At 44.6% G+C, this 20,972-nt stretch overlaps 1 protein-coding gene across 2 annotated transcripts in view; it reads left to right on the forward strand.

The window, feature by feature from the left end:
* The window catches only part of DIPK1C (divergent protein kinase domain 1C), a 38,965-nt gene extending 19,819 nt beyond the window's left edge, over nt 1-19,146 (forward strand). For both annotated transcript variants that reach the window (XM_024212287.1, XM_024212295.2), the window contains exon 4: nt 18,199-19,146. In XM_024212287.1, the coding sequence (XP_024068055.1) occupies nt 18,199-18,228 (30 nt within the window). In that variant the 3' untranslated portion in view covers nt 18,229-19,146. The remainder of the gene's footprint in view (nt 1-18,198) is intronic.
* The last annotated feature ends 1,826 nt before the right edge of the window (nt 19,147-20,972 follow it).

Consider the following 20,972-nt stretch of genomic DNA (forward strand, 5'->3'; position numbering starts at 1 on the left):
TCGATTTCTGTAATCCTCCCCAACGAGAGGAGTAGCGCTAAATTCGACATGGCCATATCGAATTAGGCTAGGTGTGGATGGAAATCGACGCTAATAGCTCCGGGAGCTATCCCACAGTGCACCACTCTGTTGACGCTCTGGACAGCAGTCAGAGCTCGGATGCTCTGACCAGCCACACCCCCGGGAAAATTTGAATTCATTTTCATTTTCCTGTCTGGGCAGTTTGAATCTCAGTTCCTCTTTGGACATCGAGGGGAGCTCAGCAGCAGTGGCAACTATGCAGAGCTCTCCAGCAGAGATGGCCGTGCAATCCAATAGAAAGAGGGCCCCAGCATGGACGGATCGGGAAGTCTTGGATCTCATCGCAGTGTGGGGCGATGAGTCCGTGCTTTCAGAGCTGCGCTCCAAAAGAAGGAATGCTAAGATCTACGAGAAGATCTCCAAAGCCATGGCAGAGAGAGGCTACAGCCGGGATGCAACGCAGTGCCGCGTGAAAATCAAGGAGCTGAGACAAGGCTACCAGAAGACCAAAGAGGCAAACGGACGCTCCGGATCCCAGCCCCACACATCCCGTTTCTACGAGGCACTGCATTCCATCCTTGCTGCGGCCGCCACCACTACCCCACCACTGACCGTGGACTCTGAGGATGGGATATTGTCCACGGCCGGTTCCTCGGACATGTTAGCGGACGGGGAAGATGAGGAAGGAGATGAGGAGGACGAGGCAGTCGACAGCGCTTACCAAGCTGATTTCCCCGACAGCCAGGAGCTCTTCATCACCCTTACAGAGATCCCCTACCAACCCTCCCCAGCATGTAACCTGGACACAGATTCAGGCGAAGGATCAAGCGGTAAGTGCTTTAAACATATTAACCTTTATTTTTTACAAAACTTGAATATTAATACTAAGAACAATCTGTGAATCATGATTTCTTCCCCCTGGGCGCTTAAGTAATCAGTAACAACTATTTAAAAAAAAATCAAACAGTGTCCGGTTGTGCATGATTGTGCTGCCCAAGCTGCTCCACTCTTTAGTGCCTGCTACTGCAGCTATATTAGAATCCTGTCTATATGTCCGGGGATAGAGCAGTAGTCCTCCACGGACATCTCCACAAAGCTCTGCTGCAGGTAATGGGATAGCCTGTTCATCAGGTTCCTGGGGAGAGCGGCTTTACTTGGTCCTCCGAAGTAGGAGACGTTCCCGCGCCAGGAGACAAGCAGGTACTCCGGTATCATTGCCTTGCATAGCATGGCGGCATAGGGCCCCGGTCTCTGCAGGCTTTCTCGAAGCATCCGTTGGATCTCGGTGTCCGGGATCCTCATGAGAGTTATGTCGCTCATGATGACCTGCTTTGAATTAGGTAGGGGACTGTTAGTATTGGGACTGCTTGCAACAAGTTCCTTTACAGAACTGTGACCGCTGGTTTACAGCCACGCGGTGGGGGCGGGAGAGGGGCAGCATACAGGGATCTTTCCCTGGCTCATCCGCGAGGGGGTGGGACAGGGCCAGAGTTCCTGCTTGGCCGATTGCTGGCAGCACAGACTGGCAGTGCTTTCAATGTGAAAGGAGGCCAGTGGTACTCCTACAGTTTTAAGCAGCCACAAGTCTACGGCTTACCATGTTTGCCTGCTACAGAGAGTACCGTGTCCTGCCCCGCTTCCCAGATCGGCAGTGCAAAAGCCCAGGCACTGAAGGCGAGGTTCGAAAATTCGACCTTGTCCTGAGTGCGCATGTGATAGGTGTGGTTCATGGTCTTGTTCACAGAGAAAAACTATGTTCTTGATTCACAACCACATTTTTCTTTCGGAGGAATTCACTGCCTTTTCCTCATTCCCACAGCCACATCTGCAACTGTCTCCCAACCCAGCTTGGCATCACACTCCCAGAGGCTAGCGCACATTAGGCGGAGAAAGAAGAAGACGCGAGAGGACATGGTCTCAGAACTAATGGGCTGCTCCTGAGCCCAGGCAGCACAGCAGAACCAGTGGAGGGAGAATTTGTCACAAATGCACCGGACACACATGGAACGTGAGGAGAGGTGGCGGGCAGGAAGACCAGCAGGCGACTCAAACGCTGCTTGGACTTCTGAGGGAGCAAACGGACACGCTCCGGCGCCTTGTTGATGTTCTGCAGGAACGGAGGCAGGAGGACAGAGCCCCGCTGCAGTCTATCAGGAACCGCAGTCCCCCGCCACCAAGTCCCATACCCCCCCTCTCCCAAAGTCCAAAGAAGGAGGGGTGGCAGAGTCCGTGAAAACTCTCACTCCACCCCTGCAGACTGCTCAAGCACCAGAAGGCTGTCATTCCCCAAAATTTGAAAAGTCCTTTCCTGCCCGCCTCACCCAAACCCCCGTCCGACTTTCACCCCCCAGTTTCCTGTCTGGTTGTTAAGAAAAAATATGTTTCTGTTCATTACTGTTTCAGTCAGGTTCTTTTGAGGGAGAGTCTGTCTGGAGGGGGGGAAGGGGCTTGGTAATTGGACAGGACAGTGACCTTTAGCAGGGTACAGAGGCGGTGTCAGGTCCAGCATCAGGACACATACACAGTGCAGTCACTGGTTACCCTGGTCAGTCTGGGAGGTGTTTTTCATGTTCTGGGGGGGGGGTTGCTCTGTGACTTTGTGGCGGGGGAGGGCAGTTACAGATCTTATGCAGCGGTCCTTATCATGGATCACAGATCCACGCAGCAGGGGATATGTAACCCTACCCCCCCTGCCAGAAAGTCACATAGCCGACACATACACACAGTCCCCCCCAGGAGTGCTGGCAGGCTCCATTGAAATAACCAGTCCACCAGTGCGGAGCCTGTCATTCCGGGAGTTTAGAAGCATCATTTGCATCACAACCCTAAACCCGCCCCCTGCCACAGTCTGCGTCCCAGGTTTAAAATATTCCCGCGAAAACAGCAATACAGACAACGGTGTTCATTAACAAAATCTAAATGATTTTATTTTTTGGGAAGGGGAAGGGGGTGAAGGGGGTATGTAACTGGAGAGGATAGTGAAAATGAACTGGGTAAAGAAACGGGGGCAGGTTCAGCTTTTCTGTCCACAAACTGAAAAGTCACTGGTTGCCCTGCTCACTCAGGAACCTAGCTTTCAAAGCCTCCCGGATGCACAGGGCGTCCCGCTGGGATCTTCTAATGGCCCGGCTGTCTGGCTGGACGTAATCAGCAGCCAGGCTATTTGCCTCTAGCTCCCACCCCGCCATAAAGGTCTCCCCCTTGCTCTCACACAGATTGTGGAGCACACAGCAAGCTGCAATAACGATGGGGATATTGGTTTCACTGAGATCACAGCGAGTGAGTAAGCTTCTCCATCTCCCTTTGAGACGGCCAAAAGCACACTCCACCACCATTCTGCACTTGCTGAGACGGTAGTTGAACAGTTCTTTTTCTGTGTCCAGGGCGCCAGTATAGGGCTTCATGAGCCAGGGCATTAGCGGGTAGGCTGGGTCCCCGAGGATGACTGTAGGCATCTCCACATCCCCAAGAGTTATTTTGTGGTCTGGGAAGTAAATACCTTCCTGCAGCCGTCTAAACAGACCAGAGTTCCTGAACACGCGAGCGTCATGAACCTTGCCCGGCCATCCGACGTAGATGTTTGTAAACCGTCCCCGATGGTCCACCAGTGCTTGCAGCACCATTGAAAAGTAGCCCTTTCGGTTGATGTACTGGCTGGCCTGGTGGTCCGGTCCCAGGATAGGGATGTGAGTCCCATCGATAGCCCCACCGCAGTTTGGGAATCCCATCGCGGCAAAGCCATCTATGATGACCTGCGCGTTTCCCAGGGTCACTACCTTTGGGAGCAGTACCTTCACGATTGCCTTGGCTACTTGCATGACAACAACCCCCACGGTAGATTTGCCCACGCCAAAGTGGTTCGCAACTGACCGGTAGCTGTCCGGCGTTGCAAGCTTCCAGAGGGCTATGGCCACTCGCTTCTCAACTGTGAGGGCTGCTCTCATCCTGGTATTCTGGCGCTTCAGGGCAGGGGACAGCAATTCACAAAGTTCGAGGAAAGTCCCCTTCCGCATGCGAAAGTTTCGCAGCCACTGGGATTCATCCCAGACCTGAAGCACTATACGGTCCCACCAGTCCGTGCTTGTTTCCCGGGCCCAGAATCGCCGTTCCACGATATCCACATGACCCATTGCCACCGTGATGTCCTGGGCGCTGGGGCTCGTGGTTTCTGACAGCTCTGTGCTGCTCTCCGACTTCAGGCCATCACGGCGGTGTCGTAGCCTCCTCGCCTGATTACTCTTCATCTGCCTCAGGGAAAGGTGTATGATAAGCTGCGAGGTGTTGAGAACGGCCACAAGTGCAGCGATGGTCGCAGCGTGATCCATGATCGCAGTGCTGTGGCGTCCGCGCTGTCACTGACCAGAAAAGTGCGCGAACTGATTTCCCGCCGGCGCTTTCATGGAGGGAGGGAGGGCGTTAGTGACGGACGGATGACGACAAATTTTTTTTACCCAGAAGGCATTGGCGGCTCGACCCAGAATTCCGATGGGCAGCGGGGACTGCGGGAACTGTGGGATAGCTGCCCACAGTGCACCGCTTCCAATATCGACGCTCGCCCGTTAGTGTGGACTCACAAAGTCGAATTACTGTCCTTAGTGTGTCCTTAGTGTGGACACACACGTTCGACTTTGCAATATCGATTCCACATATTCGATTTAAGTAAAATCGAATTACCCTCGTAGTGTAGACATACCCTCAGTTTTGTACTGGTGCTATGCCTGTCTGCCATTGCTGGCAGATTATGGGACTGCATAAATGAGGCAGAATCCTTAAAAAACAAACATTTCACATTTTTTACTAAAATATCATCAGATGGGACTCTCTAGTTTTGAATCTGGCAGTGCTGGGTTGGGAGCATATAATAGCACTTGGGGCTTGTCTATATGAACACTTTGAGGGCTGTTTATACTGAAAAGTAAAAGAGGCACTCCTGAGAGATGTAGTTAAGCTGACCTAACCCCCGGTGTAGACAGGAAGAATTATTTTGTCAACCTAGTTACTGCCTCTCGGGGAGGTGGATTATCTACAGTGATAGGAGAACCCCTCCCATCGCTGTTATGTCTACAATGAAGCATTACAATGGTGCAGCAGCTGTGCCACTGCAGCGTGTTAAGTGTAGACATACCCTTAATGCACAGCAGGCTAATGTGGGATAGATGTACACCCCAGTATTTTTCCTCTTTGAAACTGCTTTACAAACATTAGTCTTCACAACAGCCCTGAAGCTTGCCAGCTGAACTATTTTATCCATAGGCCTTGTCTAGCTAGTAAATAGGTGTTCTTTTTAAATAGTGTTAGCTCACGTGATTTTAAACACCTCTTAGCACCTAAAAATGCGTTAGGTGGTTAGGAGAAATCTAGGATTCCTCATGACCAGCTAACATGTTCATAAGGGTGTTAAATCCTGTCTATACTAGGTGCTAAATCATGTAAGTCCTAAGTAGTGTTTCAAATTATGTTAGGTTTTACACCAGAGAGAATGAGGTTAAAGAACTTGCCCAGGGCAAGGCCAGGGAACTGAGCCAGGATTAGAACTCAAAATCCTTGGCTGGTAAAACTTTGCTTAATCCACAACTTTTTCTAAGAGATCAAACAGACATTTAAAAAAAAAATCCTCAGCTAAAGTAGGAAATGTACCAAAAAGCCCAGGCCCTGTCACAAAGCTGAGGTCACCCATGATGTCATTAGAAAATGTAATGAAACTGATTGAGGAGAAACAAAATCAAATAGGATGGAGTCTGAAATCAGTGAACTGAATCAAAGAGAGACAACTGCAAGACAAATGCATTAAAGATTGTGAGGTGGTCAGATCTTATGTAAAGGGGGCCAGACAAGTACCATAAATAGAAAGAAGGTGGAAAAAGGGACAAAGGAAAAGTCAGGGAAAAATAGATTAAAAAAAAATACAGCTCAGCTTCTGGTTGGCTCCATGTATAATGCTGCCCTCTCGCAATTGGCCAAGGTAAAGTGCCTTTCTTCTAAGAAATGGGGATGGGAGCAGAAAACTGTTAGCTCAAATGGCACAGGGCTGTGGAGCTTTTTGGACTAGGATAGAGAGCTCTGTTACCCATGCTGCATGTGTGCAGTAGAGACCTTTGCACTGATCCAACTATGGGAGCTGGATCAGGCCCCATAAGTAGCCACAGATTTGTTACACTTCCCACCAACAAAACCGCCAGTATTTCACAGCAAAAGACAATGATGGACCTAGAAAGATCAATAGCAGCTTATTGTGCATCCCCCACCCCCGCAACGCTGCAGAGAGCCTGAGCACAGACCCCATGGCAGACTGGTTTCCCCATTATCATCATTTCCTTCTCTCTTTCTGAATCCAGAAAATACAATAGAGGAGCAACAACAACAAAATCAATTTTTGACATTTTGTGGCAATATTGCACTCCACCATTTACCATTGTGGGTTCCTTCTCATAGCCTCAGGTTTGCTTTTGGTGCAGTGGAGCGAAACAAGTGTTGAAATGGTTATTTAAATCTTAAAACAAAACACAGTAACAAGATCTTGGAATAAGCCTTACTTGGTTCCCCAGGAAACTGTCTCTCCTTGATAGGGTTTAATAAATGAAATCACCTATGAACATTTTCTGACCTGCTGAGGGCTGAGCTGTAGGCCACCTTCACCTGACATGGACCTCAGTTTAACTCATCACATTCTTCCCCAGCTCATTAGGTTTTGTTTAGTCTTTTCAGGTTACAAAGAACAATCCTCATGAACAATCAATACCTCAGAAAATATTGAGTAGCAAAGCAAATGGATGATTTGCACTTGGCAGGGCTTTAAGGTTGCCTCAAACTAAAGTAGCAGGCTTTGGTAAACCTTCACTGGCAATTGGAAAGTCTAGGAGAACCTAACAGATTGTAAGAACACAATGGGCCTGATTCTCCATTGTCCTGCACTTTGTGAAGTCATTTAAATCTGTGAAAAGTGAGAAACTGTGCTTCCACTCACATGAATGGCCAGTACGGATTGCACGGTGTTTTACACTTGCTTTGCACCAGAGCAAATGACTGAAGATGCAAGACAGTGGAAAAACCAGGCCCTGTGGCTCCATAGGACAGGGCAGGGGAGGGAAATAGGCCTTCTCTTTGCTTGTACCTTGTGTAGCCACTTACAATTGTGCAAAGTGAATGTAAAATGCAGCCAAATCGAATAGGAGCATTTTATACCCACTACTCATAGGTGTAAATAGCTATGGAAGTTGAAAGACAATGAAGAATCAAGCCCAACTGGACATGTTCAGTCTTGAAGAAAGAACTCTGAAGGGGGACCTGAAAATCTTCAAATATGTTAAGTGCTGTGCCAAAGAGGATGAGGATCTATTGTTCTCCAGAGCCACTAAAGGTAGGACGAGAAGTAAACAGCTTAATCTGCAGCAAGGGAAATTTAAGATTATAGATTATGAAAAACTTTTTCACTAGAAGGACAGTTAAGTGCTGGAATAGGTTACCGTGAGAGGCTGTGGAATCCCCATCACTGGAGATTTTAAAGAACAGGTTAGACAAACATCTGTCAGGGATGGCAGCGCGGGGGCATGGACTAGATGACCTCTTGAGATCCTACAGTTATATGATTCTATATAACCGTGTACTTTTTTAAGTGTTGATGCATTATAATCTTATCCAGGCTTGGACCCCTGAAGAGTAGAGTGAGTGATCTGATCCTTTTAAACTCTGTGATTAATTTTTAAACACCAAATTGGGTATGATAAATGGTGAAGGCTGCCAGGATGATGTGCATATGATCCAATGCATTTCAAAAGTATCTGCTGCTAGTGCTTTTAAAATGCATATAATCCAAAAGTATATTATGAATACCGCTCATTTTTCCTTGCTCCTTCCTTATGAGTTAGAACTATAACCGAGTTAGAAACATAACTCCCATCTTGCTTAAGTTGGTCATGATTTCTCCACGGTTAATTCTATAGCAGGTAAGGACCAAATTTTCTCAAGTTCATTATGGGTTCTTATAGAGGTACCATATATGTACCTTGTTATTTAACTGCCACATCACAGATGATATTGCAAAATCACTAGGGATTTGATTAGCCAGTGGCTGAAAACTTGACACCTGGTTATTCATGATTTGTTCTACCAGGAGCACCTAGGAGCCCCAGTCATAGACCAGGACTCCACTGGTGCTAGGCGCTGGACAAACACTATGCAGAAAGACAGTCCCTGCCCTAAGGAATTTACCTTGTAAGCAAAACATCACTGGAACATTTCAGTTAGATTGCCTGGTGTAGTTAATTTACATGGAAAAACACAGGCTAGACCTCTCTCATTTCCCCTTAATTTATTAAACTCACTTTCCCAGACCCTACACAAACATGAATCTGCCTTATTTCTATAACCCTGTGATACATGAAGGGTGGGGGGTAAGCTCCCTTTGATGGACACCCAGCCAGCCATGGTGTCTGTTCCCTGCTTGCTTTACCTGTGGGCTTGTTAACCCTTTACAGGTAAAGCAAGCAGAGAAGAGACACCAAGAGGGATTTTACAGCTAACTGACTGGCTGGGTGGGTGTCCATCAGGGGGAGCTACTCCCCCCCACCCCCTTCATGTATCACAAACCCACATCAGCAGCATCTAAGTTACAGAAAAGAGCAAAGGTAGATTTTTTTTAAAAAATGGGGATTTCAGCTGGATGCAAATACCTGAAAAAAAATTACTTGTCTGGCCACTCCATGCACACTCTTGTCTATTTTATGCTTCTATGTTTTATATAATTTAAAAAACCAGCACTGGGTTGCTTCTCCATTTAAACACGAGAAAGTTATTCACCACTCCAAAATTGCATGTTCATGCAAGATGATTGTTTTTTTTGGTGTGTTTTTTCATTTCTAAGTGGACTTTATTTTGGGGCATTCCAGCTTGTGCTATTAAAAGATGGCATCTGATACAGAATTCTACATCCCAATTTCCTAATAGAGTCAGGTTCTTTCAAAACCTGATTTTGAAATCTCTTCACTGGCTACCAATTTTGTTAAGCTTAGAAAAAGTGGCTGTGTGTGTTAACCCTTAGAACATTGCCATTTTCCACAATAGTGACAAAATAACTGCATAAGAGGACATATACACAGTTTCCAAAGAATTAAGTCTGTCTCCCAGGTCCATAGTTATTAAAAACACTATTCTGCTCTTTTAGAATTACCCATGGACAGCTATCAATGGCTACATATACACTACATGGATCTAGGGTCTGATGAGCAGAAGGGCTGAGCACCACCCACCTTGTTGACTTCTGACAAGCTGGCCTCTATAGTCTATGTTCTACTCTAAACCCTCTTGTAGGGCCATCAACCCAGGAGAGGAGTTACAAAATAGAAATACAGATATTTCCCATTTGACCCAATATTATGTATGTGCAAATGAATGCTATGGAAGATGTGTATATAGCAGCTCTTTCCCAAGAATTAAGACTGCAACTGACTCTTCATCAAGTTCTTGTATGTTATGCTGTATATATGAGGGAAAACAGAACCACTCTCAGGAGAAAATCTCTAAAGAGCTATATAACCCTGGCCTCCATCTTCTACCTTCAACATACAAGTAATCAAAGGAAGTTAATTCCTATGATGCAAGCACAGCACACACTTACAGTAACTCCATAAAAACAGCAGGATAGCGGATATCTATAAAGCTGCAATACTTTCATTTTCCCTAGTGTGGTTAATAAACATATTTAAAATGCGATTTATAATGGCTACAAGAACATAAAATATTGAATATAAATAATGACAAATGAACAGTAATAATGAGATATACTCAGCCAAATTCAGCTCTTTCACACCTGTGAAAACCCACTTGCATCACGGTTTTCAGAGGTGTAAAATAGTAGACTTAGATCCAGCAAATGTCATTATCAAAACACTCTCAAAATATCAGATGAATTGTATTAAATTAGGCCAATGTAATATCACTGAACAGGCTTCACATAATGCAAGCAAACTGTGTATACACCCATTGCCCTTAAAACTAAAGAAATGAAGCCAAGGTTCAGATCGTATAGTGATAAGCACTATAGAAATACCTATAAAATAGAAATTGCATTAAATACCCTGGGCCATATCCTCAGGCTCACTTTATCCTATTTGTATGATCTTTCTTTTGTATAAATACATGTATTAAGTCACGTGTGACACATGGGAGAAAAGGCTTGACTTTGATCTCACTCTACACTGGTGTAACTACTCTTTGATTTACATCAGTGTGAGGGCAGTGTGACAACAGGATCAAGTTCCATATATTTAAGAGAAAAAGGTAGGAGTTATGTGGATAATCATCTAGTTTAAATTACATGGCGTGTCACAGGCCAGATCGTCCTTTCCTTTCAGCTCATAGCCTCATGCAAGAGGCAGCACATAGCTACGCTACTGCAAAAGGAGTCCAAGTAAGGCAGTATGCCACAATTAGCATGTTGCTACTATCAGGAATCAGCACCTGCAGCATAGCCAGTCTGGAAGCCGAGCCAGTCTCCAGGCTACCTAATGAGCCCAGCTGGCCTGTAGTAGGCTACCCGATTGGCTACATTGCCTGATTGATTGGAAGAGTCAGCAGTCTGGTGCTTAAGTCCAGTGGCTGCTCAAAGCATTTGCTCATGGCTCGTCTGCTTGTTTCTAGTCCTGTCCCTGCCTCATTCTAGGTAACCTGGTCCTGACCTTTGGTGCTGATTGCTGCTCCAACCATTGAGTGTGACTACCCATGACCTGGTTGCTTGAGAGCTACCCCTCATTCCCCTTCCCCTCTTCCTCCCTTGTCCTTTAGTTGGATGAAGTACTGGGTGTGCAGCTACTTTTCTTTCCCTGCACCTGAAGCAGAGATGTGGTAAGATCATCCTGGGATAGGTGGGTGTGAATAGCTTTCTCCTCTTTATGCCCCTGTGCAGGCATGTAGAGGCAGCTCAAGACCAAGACCTGACCATAGATGCTGGTCAAGACTTGTTGGTCTAAAGTTTTAAAAGTGACTAATCATTTGGGTGTCCAACCCAAAGCACCTTAAAAAGGCCTGGTTTCCAGAGGGCAGGTGCTCAGCAATTTCAGCCTCTTTAATGTATCTTAGGTCGGGCACCCAAGAGCATTAATCAGTCTTGAAACTTTAGGCCATTGCGTATAAGGGAAATGTAATTGAAAGCATGAAATAAAAAGGTTTTATTTAAAAAAAATCTTCTGAACTAAGAAGAAATTGCAGTAGCAGGACTAGGTGGCTCAGGAGATTGGCAGTGAGCTGTGTAGTTTTATACTGCTCTAAGAAAGGTTCAAAATCAGTAGTGGTTCATTGATTCAAATTCAGTAGTGACCAAAAGCTATCTAAGAATTTCTCTGTAGACTCTATGGCAGGGGTTCTCAACATTTTTCTTTCTGAGCCCCCTCCCCATATGCTATAAAAACTCCACGGCCCACCTGTGCCACAACTGTTTTTCTGCATATCCAGTAGATTAAAAGTTGTATTAAATTGCTAGTTATATAGTTAAACACACACACACATATAATATAAAAATAAAAGGATAATATAGGTACAAAATTAAAAAACTGAATATTATATTTTTTTTCCTTACTCAACATGAAACTTATTGCTGGTGCTGACACAGGCTGGGTGGCCCGCTGAGGTGAGTCAGGGAGTGGAGGTGGTACCATTGCCCAGGACTGAAGCCTGGTTTATTTTGGCAGACCCCTGAAACCTGCTTTCAGCCCCACAGGGGACTGCAGACCCCTGGTGGAGAACTGCTGCTTTATGGGGTATGGTGATTTTAGCCCAGTTCCTGTGGGAAAGATAGAATTAGCTTTTCATCACTAAAGATGGTCCTTCCAAGGTGTGTGTGTGTGTGTGTGTGTGTGTGTGTGTGTGCGCGCGTGTGTGTGTGTGCGCGTGTGTGTGTGTGCGCGTGTGTGTGTGTGTAAGCTCGTGCTGTCACTCTTCATTCTGTTACTTGTATGAGAATAAAAGATCACTTCATTTTGTAGGTATGGCATCTTTGAGAGGCACTACATTGCTATCAGGAAGGATAATAAAAGAAACAAATGCAGTAAAGTCAACGTTCCTGCTGCCTTAATTTCTCCATGTTCCTGTAGCCCGGGGGTTGTTGACAGCCTTTGATGAGGAGAAACTATTCTCATAATATTGTCTGTTCAAAACAAGATCATATAGGTGAATTGAATACTATTTGCTTTTTAATGGGGAGACAAATAGAATTTGCACTGAGTAATAGCTACATAATCCTGGAGTTTCTCTGAAAAGGATAAAGGAAGAGTTGTTTGTGTTCAGTTTTATCAAATTTTAAATTAAGTTACCGAGGAAAGGTTAGGGTAAAGCATCATTTGACATTAAAGAGGAAGAATAATGCCAAATTCATAGGTACTGGCTTTTTCAGGGCTTTTGTACACATGAGAATAAGATCTGTAAATTATAAAATGATACTGAGATCCCTTCTAAGAGACCTTCACCCTACCATTTCTCTGTCCATCCGTTGTACAACAGATGGTATTGTTCTACATAGTTTATCACCATTGTTAGAGGCTTGAAAACACTTGCTTTTCCCCAAAAGAAGAACTAAATATAGCTGATACAGAAATTCTTTTACAGCAGCTATGCCAAGTTGTTGTTTTAAAACACGTCTGTGCTGAGAAGAAATGGGCACGTATCCATCTTGCCTTCCGGCCAAGCCATTTAACCAGAACTGGGAATACTGACAAAGTTTCTCAGTCTCTCTCTCTCTCTCTCTCTCTCTCTCTCTAACATAATTGTATAAAATAAAGCAACCCTTTCCAGCAATCAGTAGGGAAACAGAAAGCCACAAAATGGTCATTAAAATATTACGCTGCACAGTTTTTTTCATCATATTCATAGTCATTTTAATGTACTACTGAAAGAAGCCAACAGTTGTGCAGCAAACATGCTTTCACAGTTATAAAATGGGGTAAATGTCAATATGTAAATCAATAACTGGCTGGATGCCATTGGCTTCTGGATGGTTAGCTGAAGACTGGAATCTTGCTTCTTTTATTGTGTCCTGCTCACAATGGTACAGAGCCAGTGCTAAATAACCAGTGTTGTTACTAGAAGGAACCAAGCACGACAATGTATTTTCCACTGCATGCATCTGATGAAGTGGGTTTTAGCCCACGAAAGCTTATGCCCAAATAAATTTGTTAGTCTCTAAGGTGCCACAAGTACTCCTCATTCTTAATGCAAATCATGAAGCCCTTAATGAACATTTCTGCGCATGGCTGCTTCTTGTAATCAGCTATGGAATTTAATGAGGCATCTGCAGTTTATAGAGAGCCTAGTTCCAACATAAAGTGCACTGAGAATGCTTCTTAAAATTCGTCAGTAAACCATAAACTAGAAAAAGCTCACTACAGCACACAATGCATCCTATCAGTTTATAATTCCAAGTAACCATATTCCCCAGCTAGATCTGCAATGAAATTGAAGGTTAATTCAGAGGTCAGCAAAGTCTCCTAAGTAGCAGAATAGTAAAAGGAAGGAGGGTAGTTATTTTGAGTTAATATGCTTTATTCAGATTTGATTTTACTTTTTATAAGTGAAGTAGCCACTGGAGTCAGTAGATACTTCTGACATGTGACAAGAGCAGTTAACTCTTTGTACACCTGACCCACATCATATGAGTTGGGTCAAGAAATAAAGCTCAGCCTCGTACCAGTGCTTCTAGGTATTACGCCATTTCTATAGTCCTGAATTCAGTCGGCTGGTTACCCCTTCTCCATGCCCGATATGTTCCTTGCAGCCTCATTAAGCTCACAGACTTGCTTATAGTCAGCATCAATTCCCAAATGTCAGTCCAGAAAAAATGTCTGTCTTACTTTTCCACAGCAGAAACACAGTCTGAGGGAACGAGTGGCTCCCCCCTGTGTCCTGGGTGAATGGTCTCCTCTTTCCTTTGCTTCTACGTTTACTTTTCTCCAGTGCCTTTGGTTGTTTCCCACCTGCTGCTGCTACTACAGTTGTAGTGGTTACTATAGTGGCTTTGCATCTAGTTCTTCTTCCATCTGCTTCTCCTCCAGCAACTCTGCTTCTAAGTACATCTCAGCCAGTGCAGACAGTTGGTGTCAGCTCATCCATCCCTGAACCCCTCATGTAGCTGACCTAAATGCATCTTTAAAAACAGCAGCTCTATTAACTCTAAGGCCTGATCTACAACTAAAAATTAGATTTGACCTAGCTACATAGCTCAGGGCTGTGAAAAATGTTGCACTCTGTGAGACATAGGTCGACCTAACCCCCAATGTAGACACAGCTAAGTCTGTGGAAGAGTTCTACCACCTCTCGGAGAGCTGGATTAACAATATCAATGGAAAAACCCCTTCTGTCAATGTAGGAAGTGTCTACACTATGGCACGACATTGCTGAGTTAGATGCAGGACTCACTGAATTAAATCTATAGCCAGTGTTATGTAGGAGGTCAGTTTATGTGATCATAATGGTTTCTTCTGGCCTTATGGTCTATGAATCTATTCCCAGCTTATCAAGAATGGCCAGGCTCATGGTCTGTGGTATTGTCCTCTCCCAGGGCTCTATATGTTGCTTGTGACTCTCCTGTTAGGAGTGGAGTTGGACAGTCCAGGGCTACTCTCACTGAGCTGCAGTGGCCATCTAGCTGAATGTAATCAGACATGCTTCTGGATTACCATCTAGTTCCATTTTACCTGGGTGTACTCTTAGGCTTGCAGGAAACTTAGGTTGTAGTTTATTACAAGTAATCGATAAGGATAACCAATATCCCTCCCTATAGCTGCCCTTCTGCATTTGTGGAATGCAGATTTTATTGATTAGAAGATGGGATGGGATGTTCTTTGCAGCACTTTGAAATAATTCAACAACAACATCTGCTAAAGAGGAGTCCCTCTGAAACAGTGAATTCACAGAAAAAAACAAGGCTTGTTGCTAAGAATTACAGATATTGTCAGCTACTGAGTAAGCAGCTAGAAATCACTGGCATTATTCCCTGAATCTATAATACATTCCAGGGTTTATTATCTTGGACTAGCATATGTTATTGCCACAGCAAAGAATTCTGTCAAACTTCTTCATGTGATCCATTCACTAAGTGCGTCTCAAGCTTCATAGGAAATTGGCTATGAATTATTTTGTAACCATTGACTACGGCATGTTGACTTTAAACATCTGGGATTAATATTTGAAGTCTTGGTCTAATTTTGTCATAACCTGTAAATATCTGACACTCTCCTTAAAAATTTTCCTGGAATGGTATCCCTTGAAGATTTTTAACACATGTTATAAAGTGTAATCTGTGTTAAGATTGAGCAGTACTTCTACAGGATAGAAAGAGATAGTGTTGTTAGCTATTAGAAATACATTTAACAGCAGCAGGAAAAAAGTAAGCTTCATTCTGCTCCCCTTTGGTGTTGAATATAGTTTACTTGTCAGTTTTATGTCATGTAAACATCTCATTCTCTCCCCCCCACAAATGTACAGTAGTCACGTCTCACTTGCCAGGACCTCAGCTGATGTAAATGGACACAGCTCCACTGAAGTTAATGGCATTGCAGCTATTTACACCATCTGAGGATTTGCCTAAAGTGTTTAAAGCTGGAAAAGTGGCATATTGCCTCATCCTGGCACAGGGACTTCATGCTTAGTCAAAGCAGATGCACAAACTGGTCACCCTTATGCGGTACATATTGGGTGGCTGACAATCACTGTTTAAAGACAGCGTTCCTATAGCAGCCTCTTGCAAAAGGGTTTAGGTAGAGCTGGTCAGGGCCGGCTCTGGCTTTTTTGCCGCCCCAGGCAAAAAAGCCTTCGGCCGGAGCCGGGGGGGGGGGGGGGGCGCCGCGCTCCCCCCCCCGGCCGGCGGGGGGCGCCGGAGGGGGGGGCGGCTGGAGCCCGGGGAGGAGGGCGGTGAGCCCCGGCGGGGTCTCGGCTCTCCCCCCGGCGGCCAGAGCGCCGGGGGCAGGGCGGCGAGCCCCGGCGGGGGCTCGGCTCTCCCCCCCCCCCCGCGGCCAGAGCGCCGGGGGCAGGGCGGCGAGCCCGGCTGTGGCCCCGCTCTCCCCGGCGGCCGGAGCGCCGCGCCGCCCCCCTCCAGGTGCCGCCCCAAGCACCAGCTTGGGTGCCTGGTGCCTGGAGCTGGCCCTGGAGCTGGTACATTTTCGGCAACAAACTTTGAAAAAAGTTAAGAGTCTTCATTACTTTCCACCTTTTTTTTGCAGAAATTTTCAAAACAGAAAATTTCAAGCTAACTGAAAATAGAAAAAAGCTGACAGAAAATGTTCACCTAGCTCTAATTTCAGGGAATAATTTTAGTAGAGGCTTCAGACGAGGAAGTCTTTTTAAACAACTCTGTTCCACTGCACATATTGACTCTCAGATGGATACCTAGAGAGGAATTGTGGGGCAGATTGTCACCTGATGTAATTTGGCATAATTCCAGTGAGTTCAATGGAGTTACACTGATTTACACGAACTCAGGTTCTGGCCCTGTATACACATTTTTGATCTGGCACAACATGTACTACTGCTCAAGGCAGTTAGAAATGGAAAGAATATGTGATCACTGATCTGTGTTAATTCTTTTGTGGATGTCTTGTAAAGAGGCAAGTTGGTTTTGAATAACAGGATGTGAGCAAATGGCATTTCTACCTTTCTCCAGACAGAATATAGAATCCATCTAATATCTTACTTCCTAGGGTTTGGCCTTCCTTAAATAATAACAAAAGAATACAAACCTCAGCCCTTTCTCCCCAAACCTTGCCATTCTTAGCCTTTCCTGGTGAATCTCTGTATTTCCACCCCCTCATAACTTCTGACCAGAGGCTTACACCACCTCTTTTATATCCTGGTGAGCCAAGAAGTCACATTTGTTACAATGAGTCAGTAAAATTTACTCAGCTTTACAAGAGAGCCCTGTGAGGTTACTGATTGTGCCATCTGTTAAACGGGGCCATAAGGAATCCAGGGTTAGTGGTTGATTTCTAAAGACTGAAACAAACAAACATTTTATAAAATACATGTTGGTTGGCTATTTATTTTTTAGGAGATTTAAATGTGGGTTTTTTTCATATTTCATGCAGCCAAGTGCTTGCCTTGTTATCTGCCTGGGAACTAACAGGACCCCATTTCCACAGTATCTGAGTATGTCACAAACATTAATGGATTTACTCTAACAGCACTCCTGTGAGGAAGGGGAGTCTATCATCCCACTCCCTTTTTTTTTTTACACTCAGATGGGGAACTGAGGCCCAGAGAGATTCTGGGTCACTAAATGCCTATCTGCACCTTGAGGTGTCTAAATATCTTTGATATCTGACCTTAAGTGACTTGCTCAAGGTCACAGGAACAGGGGCTTGAACTCAGAGCTCCCCCTGGTGGGTGCTTTGACCACCAAGCAATAAGCTACTCTGAGGTGGGTTACTTTCAATCTCTCCTGGTGAAGCTGTACCACTTTGCAGAAATACTTAACAATTCATTGTGCCAAAGGGCAAGATAATGACTTTATAGCCTAGAGATTAAGGTATCCCTCAGGGGGTGAGGTAGGAAAGTTGAATTAAAATCTCTTTGCCTGATTCAGAGGCAGGAGATGTGGATTCAAGTCTCATCTCCCTCCCCCATGTGAGTACTTTAATCACCAAGCTATAGCAGTGGTTCTCAAACTTTCACACAGCAAGACTCTGAGTGAGACCCCCCCCTTATAAATTAAAAAACACTTTTTAAAATATATTTAACACTATTATAAATGATGGAGGAGAAACATGGTTTGAGGGTGGAGGCTGACAGCTCGCAACCCTCCCCCCCAAGTAATAACCTCATGACCCCCAGTTTGAGAACCCCTAAGTTATAGAGATGTTCTCACTCTCTTTAACTTTGGCCCAATGAATATTTAACATAGTGTATTGATAAATAAAATAACATAAGTATTTATACAAAGGTAGAACCTGAATGGCCTAAGCATGAATGCCCTCATAGTTAGGGCATTCATGTAGGAGGGGGGAGAGGGAAGTTCAAGTCCTTGCTGTAGTGTGAAGAGTCAAACCTGGGTCTCCCAGGCAAGTGCCCTAATCATGGTAACAAAGGGACACAGTTGTTTGGCCTGAAATGAACTTTTCCAATTTGCTGACAAATTCTGAATATTTCTGAACTGAATTGACTATTTCTACTGATTTTTCCATTTGCTGACCGACCCGAAAGAATCAAACATCTGCCCAGCTCTCCTCCTGAGTTCCCAGCCCTAACCACCAAACCATCCTTCCTCTGTGCCTGGTTTGCATTACTTTGTTGTTGTGACAACATATACCCTGCACAGCACATTAGCACAGAAGCTATTGCTCAACACAGTGGTTCTAAAACTATGGTCTGTTGCTCTCCTGTGGTCTGCAGAATGGAACATTTTGAAAATCACGCAGTGGTGACTTGTTTGGCCAGGATCCCTCTACTACACAGTACTCTAAGAATGGAAAAATTACAGTGGAGAACAACTGGCCATCTTACTTTCAAGAGGAAGCAAATACAGCATTGCGATCTGAATTTATAAATTGGAGACAGCATTGCAAAAGGAAGGTGGTGGTGAACTCTGTTGGATTGTGCTTGGACCAATCCATTCACCTCAATGTTTCTCATAGACACCGTGATCTTGGATGTGATCAAAGAGAATAAATGGTGAAAAAGAGCCAGCTTTGGATGAAAGAGATGGAAATACACTCTCCCATCTGTGGAGTCACAGTAAGGAGTCTCACACTGATACCATTAGAGAATACCTGGAACACTGCATGAAGAATTGGAAACTTAACACAGGAAGTTTGCTTAATATGAAGGCATTGACTAAACTGTTAGGATGAATTATTCACAGGCATGGAACAGAGCCAGTGAAAACAGACAGTAATCTACCAGAAATTGTAGAACGATTCTGAGGATTAATTGCTTCAAAAAATTCAGTGCTCCTTTAATATTAGATTTAAGATTATCTTGAGTTTTGTGCTTGTTTACAACTCCACACATTCCAATGCGAGTATCTGGACACAGAATTCCACAGGTAACGGTTGAGGGTGCTATATTGCTGGGAAGTACATTTGTAACAATGTAACAAACTAACACTATATTTTAATACCACTCTTATGGTACAATAATTATGACTCATGTTAGTAGGGATAATATTTATATAATCATTTTAAATAAAATATTGTAGTAATAAACAAAAGATCATCTTACCAATAATAAAGATCAAAGTAATAAAAGAGATTCTTTAAAAACACTATGGGAAACAGCTTTGTCAAAATCAGTTCAAGGTTTCTTGTTCTACCATTCAGTCCATTACATAAATAAAAGTGTTTTTTTTTTACTCTGTTCTTTATATAATATTTTTCAAAAATGTGCAGGAAATTACAGTAATTTTGTTTACAAATCAAAACACATTAAAATCAACTGGCTTTGGATAAGTGATTCTGAATCATTCATAATTCATTATTGTTCATTCTGGATAATTCATACATTAGTGCACACATGGTTTGGAATATACAGAGAAAGTACAAACTACAGCAATCTGGTCTGTAAGCAATTTCCTGGCACTCCATCACCAATAAAGGGATTGACTAATTAGTATGGTGTAACATTAATTCTATACCCCACTGGTAAACAATCACAATTACCCAGAATCCAGTAAAACAAATTTAAGAGCTTAGGTCATGATCTTACAATGGACTCTGCATGGACCTCCCCCTGCATCCTCCCGGATGTATGCGGGGGTCTGGGCAGTCTCAAGGCCCTCACCAACTTGCTACCCAAATGGGGCGCATGGCAAACACATCAATCATCTTCTGCCTCCCATGAAGGCATGAGATTTTCCAAAATCCCAGCAATAAGGAAGATTTCCCCTCTACATCCTTTTTTGTTGCTCTTTTCTTGATGACTTTTTTGCTTCCTCTTCTCTCTCTCTAGGGACTTGTATGACCCTTGTCCCCGTAGTATCTGAGTGCTTCACAATTATTCATGGATTTTAACTTTGCAACATGCTGTAAGGAAGGGAAGTGTTATCTCCATGTTACAGATAGGGTACTAAGGCACAGGGTTGATTAAATGTCTTCCCCAAGATCACACAGGAAGTCTGTGGCTGAGCCAAAAATTGAACGTAGGTGAAGTCTAGTGCCCCTGTTCTCTGACCATCCTACCCACCTATTAACTGCCCTTTTTAGGTACTGTTCCTCCCTCCCTTTAGTTCTTTTTGTTATCTTCTGCCACTGTGTGCCTGTTTTAGTTTTGCTTTATGCTACCTGTTGTGCCTTGTGATGGGATGTACAAACCCTGAAGACGTTAAAGGACAATACTGACCCCAGGTTGCCCCACCCCTCCAGACCTGCAAAGCATGCTCCATCTGGAGAGGAAGCTCAGAAGGGGGAGGCTGGGGAGGAAGACAGACCCATACTGAGGGCTCCTTAACAAGGGGGCTGAAGATGCCTGCTGAGCCCTGCGGGAGCTGAAGGTTTAGCTGTCTTTTCTTTTCTTTTGCTATCTTCGGACTTGGAGACATGGTGGGAGACGGGTGGTAGGAAGTGACCCAGGGAGGCAACTAGCAGGGCATTCCAGGTGTTAGCTCTCAGAGGGCTTTGGTTTGCAGCCCAGTACAGGGGGAGGGCCTGGGCTCTCCTACCAACTGCCCTTATTGACAGAGGGCATAAGTCTCACCCCACACCGCCTCCAGTAATGGGATGGAAAGGACTTTGAAAACCCTGAGATGAAGCTAAGCCACATACAAGGGTTAGAAACTGGACTGGAAGCCCTTCCCACTGGGAGGCAGGGCTGGAAACTGGGTGCCCTGGCCACCTGAGGACTCTGTTATATGCCTGTTTTTCTTTTGCATCTCTTTGCTCTTATTTCTTCTTTTTAAGATCTCTGCAAGGGAAGCAGAACAGTAACAATTTACACAGAGAGGGAAACTAGCACTACACAGTTGGGACAATCTGGCCTTAACC

This window comes from Terrapene carolina, unplaced genomic scaffold (genome assembly GCF_002925995.2).
Source record: "Terrapene carolina triunguis isolate 2854851 unplaced genomic scaffold, T_m_triunguis-2.0 Scaffold58, whole genome shotgun sequence".
Classification (NCBI taxonomy): Eukaryota; Metazoa; Chordata; order Testudines; family Emydidae; genus Terrapene; species Terrapene triunguis.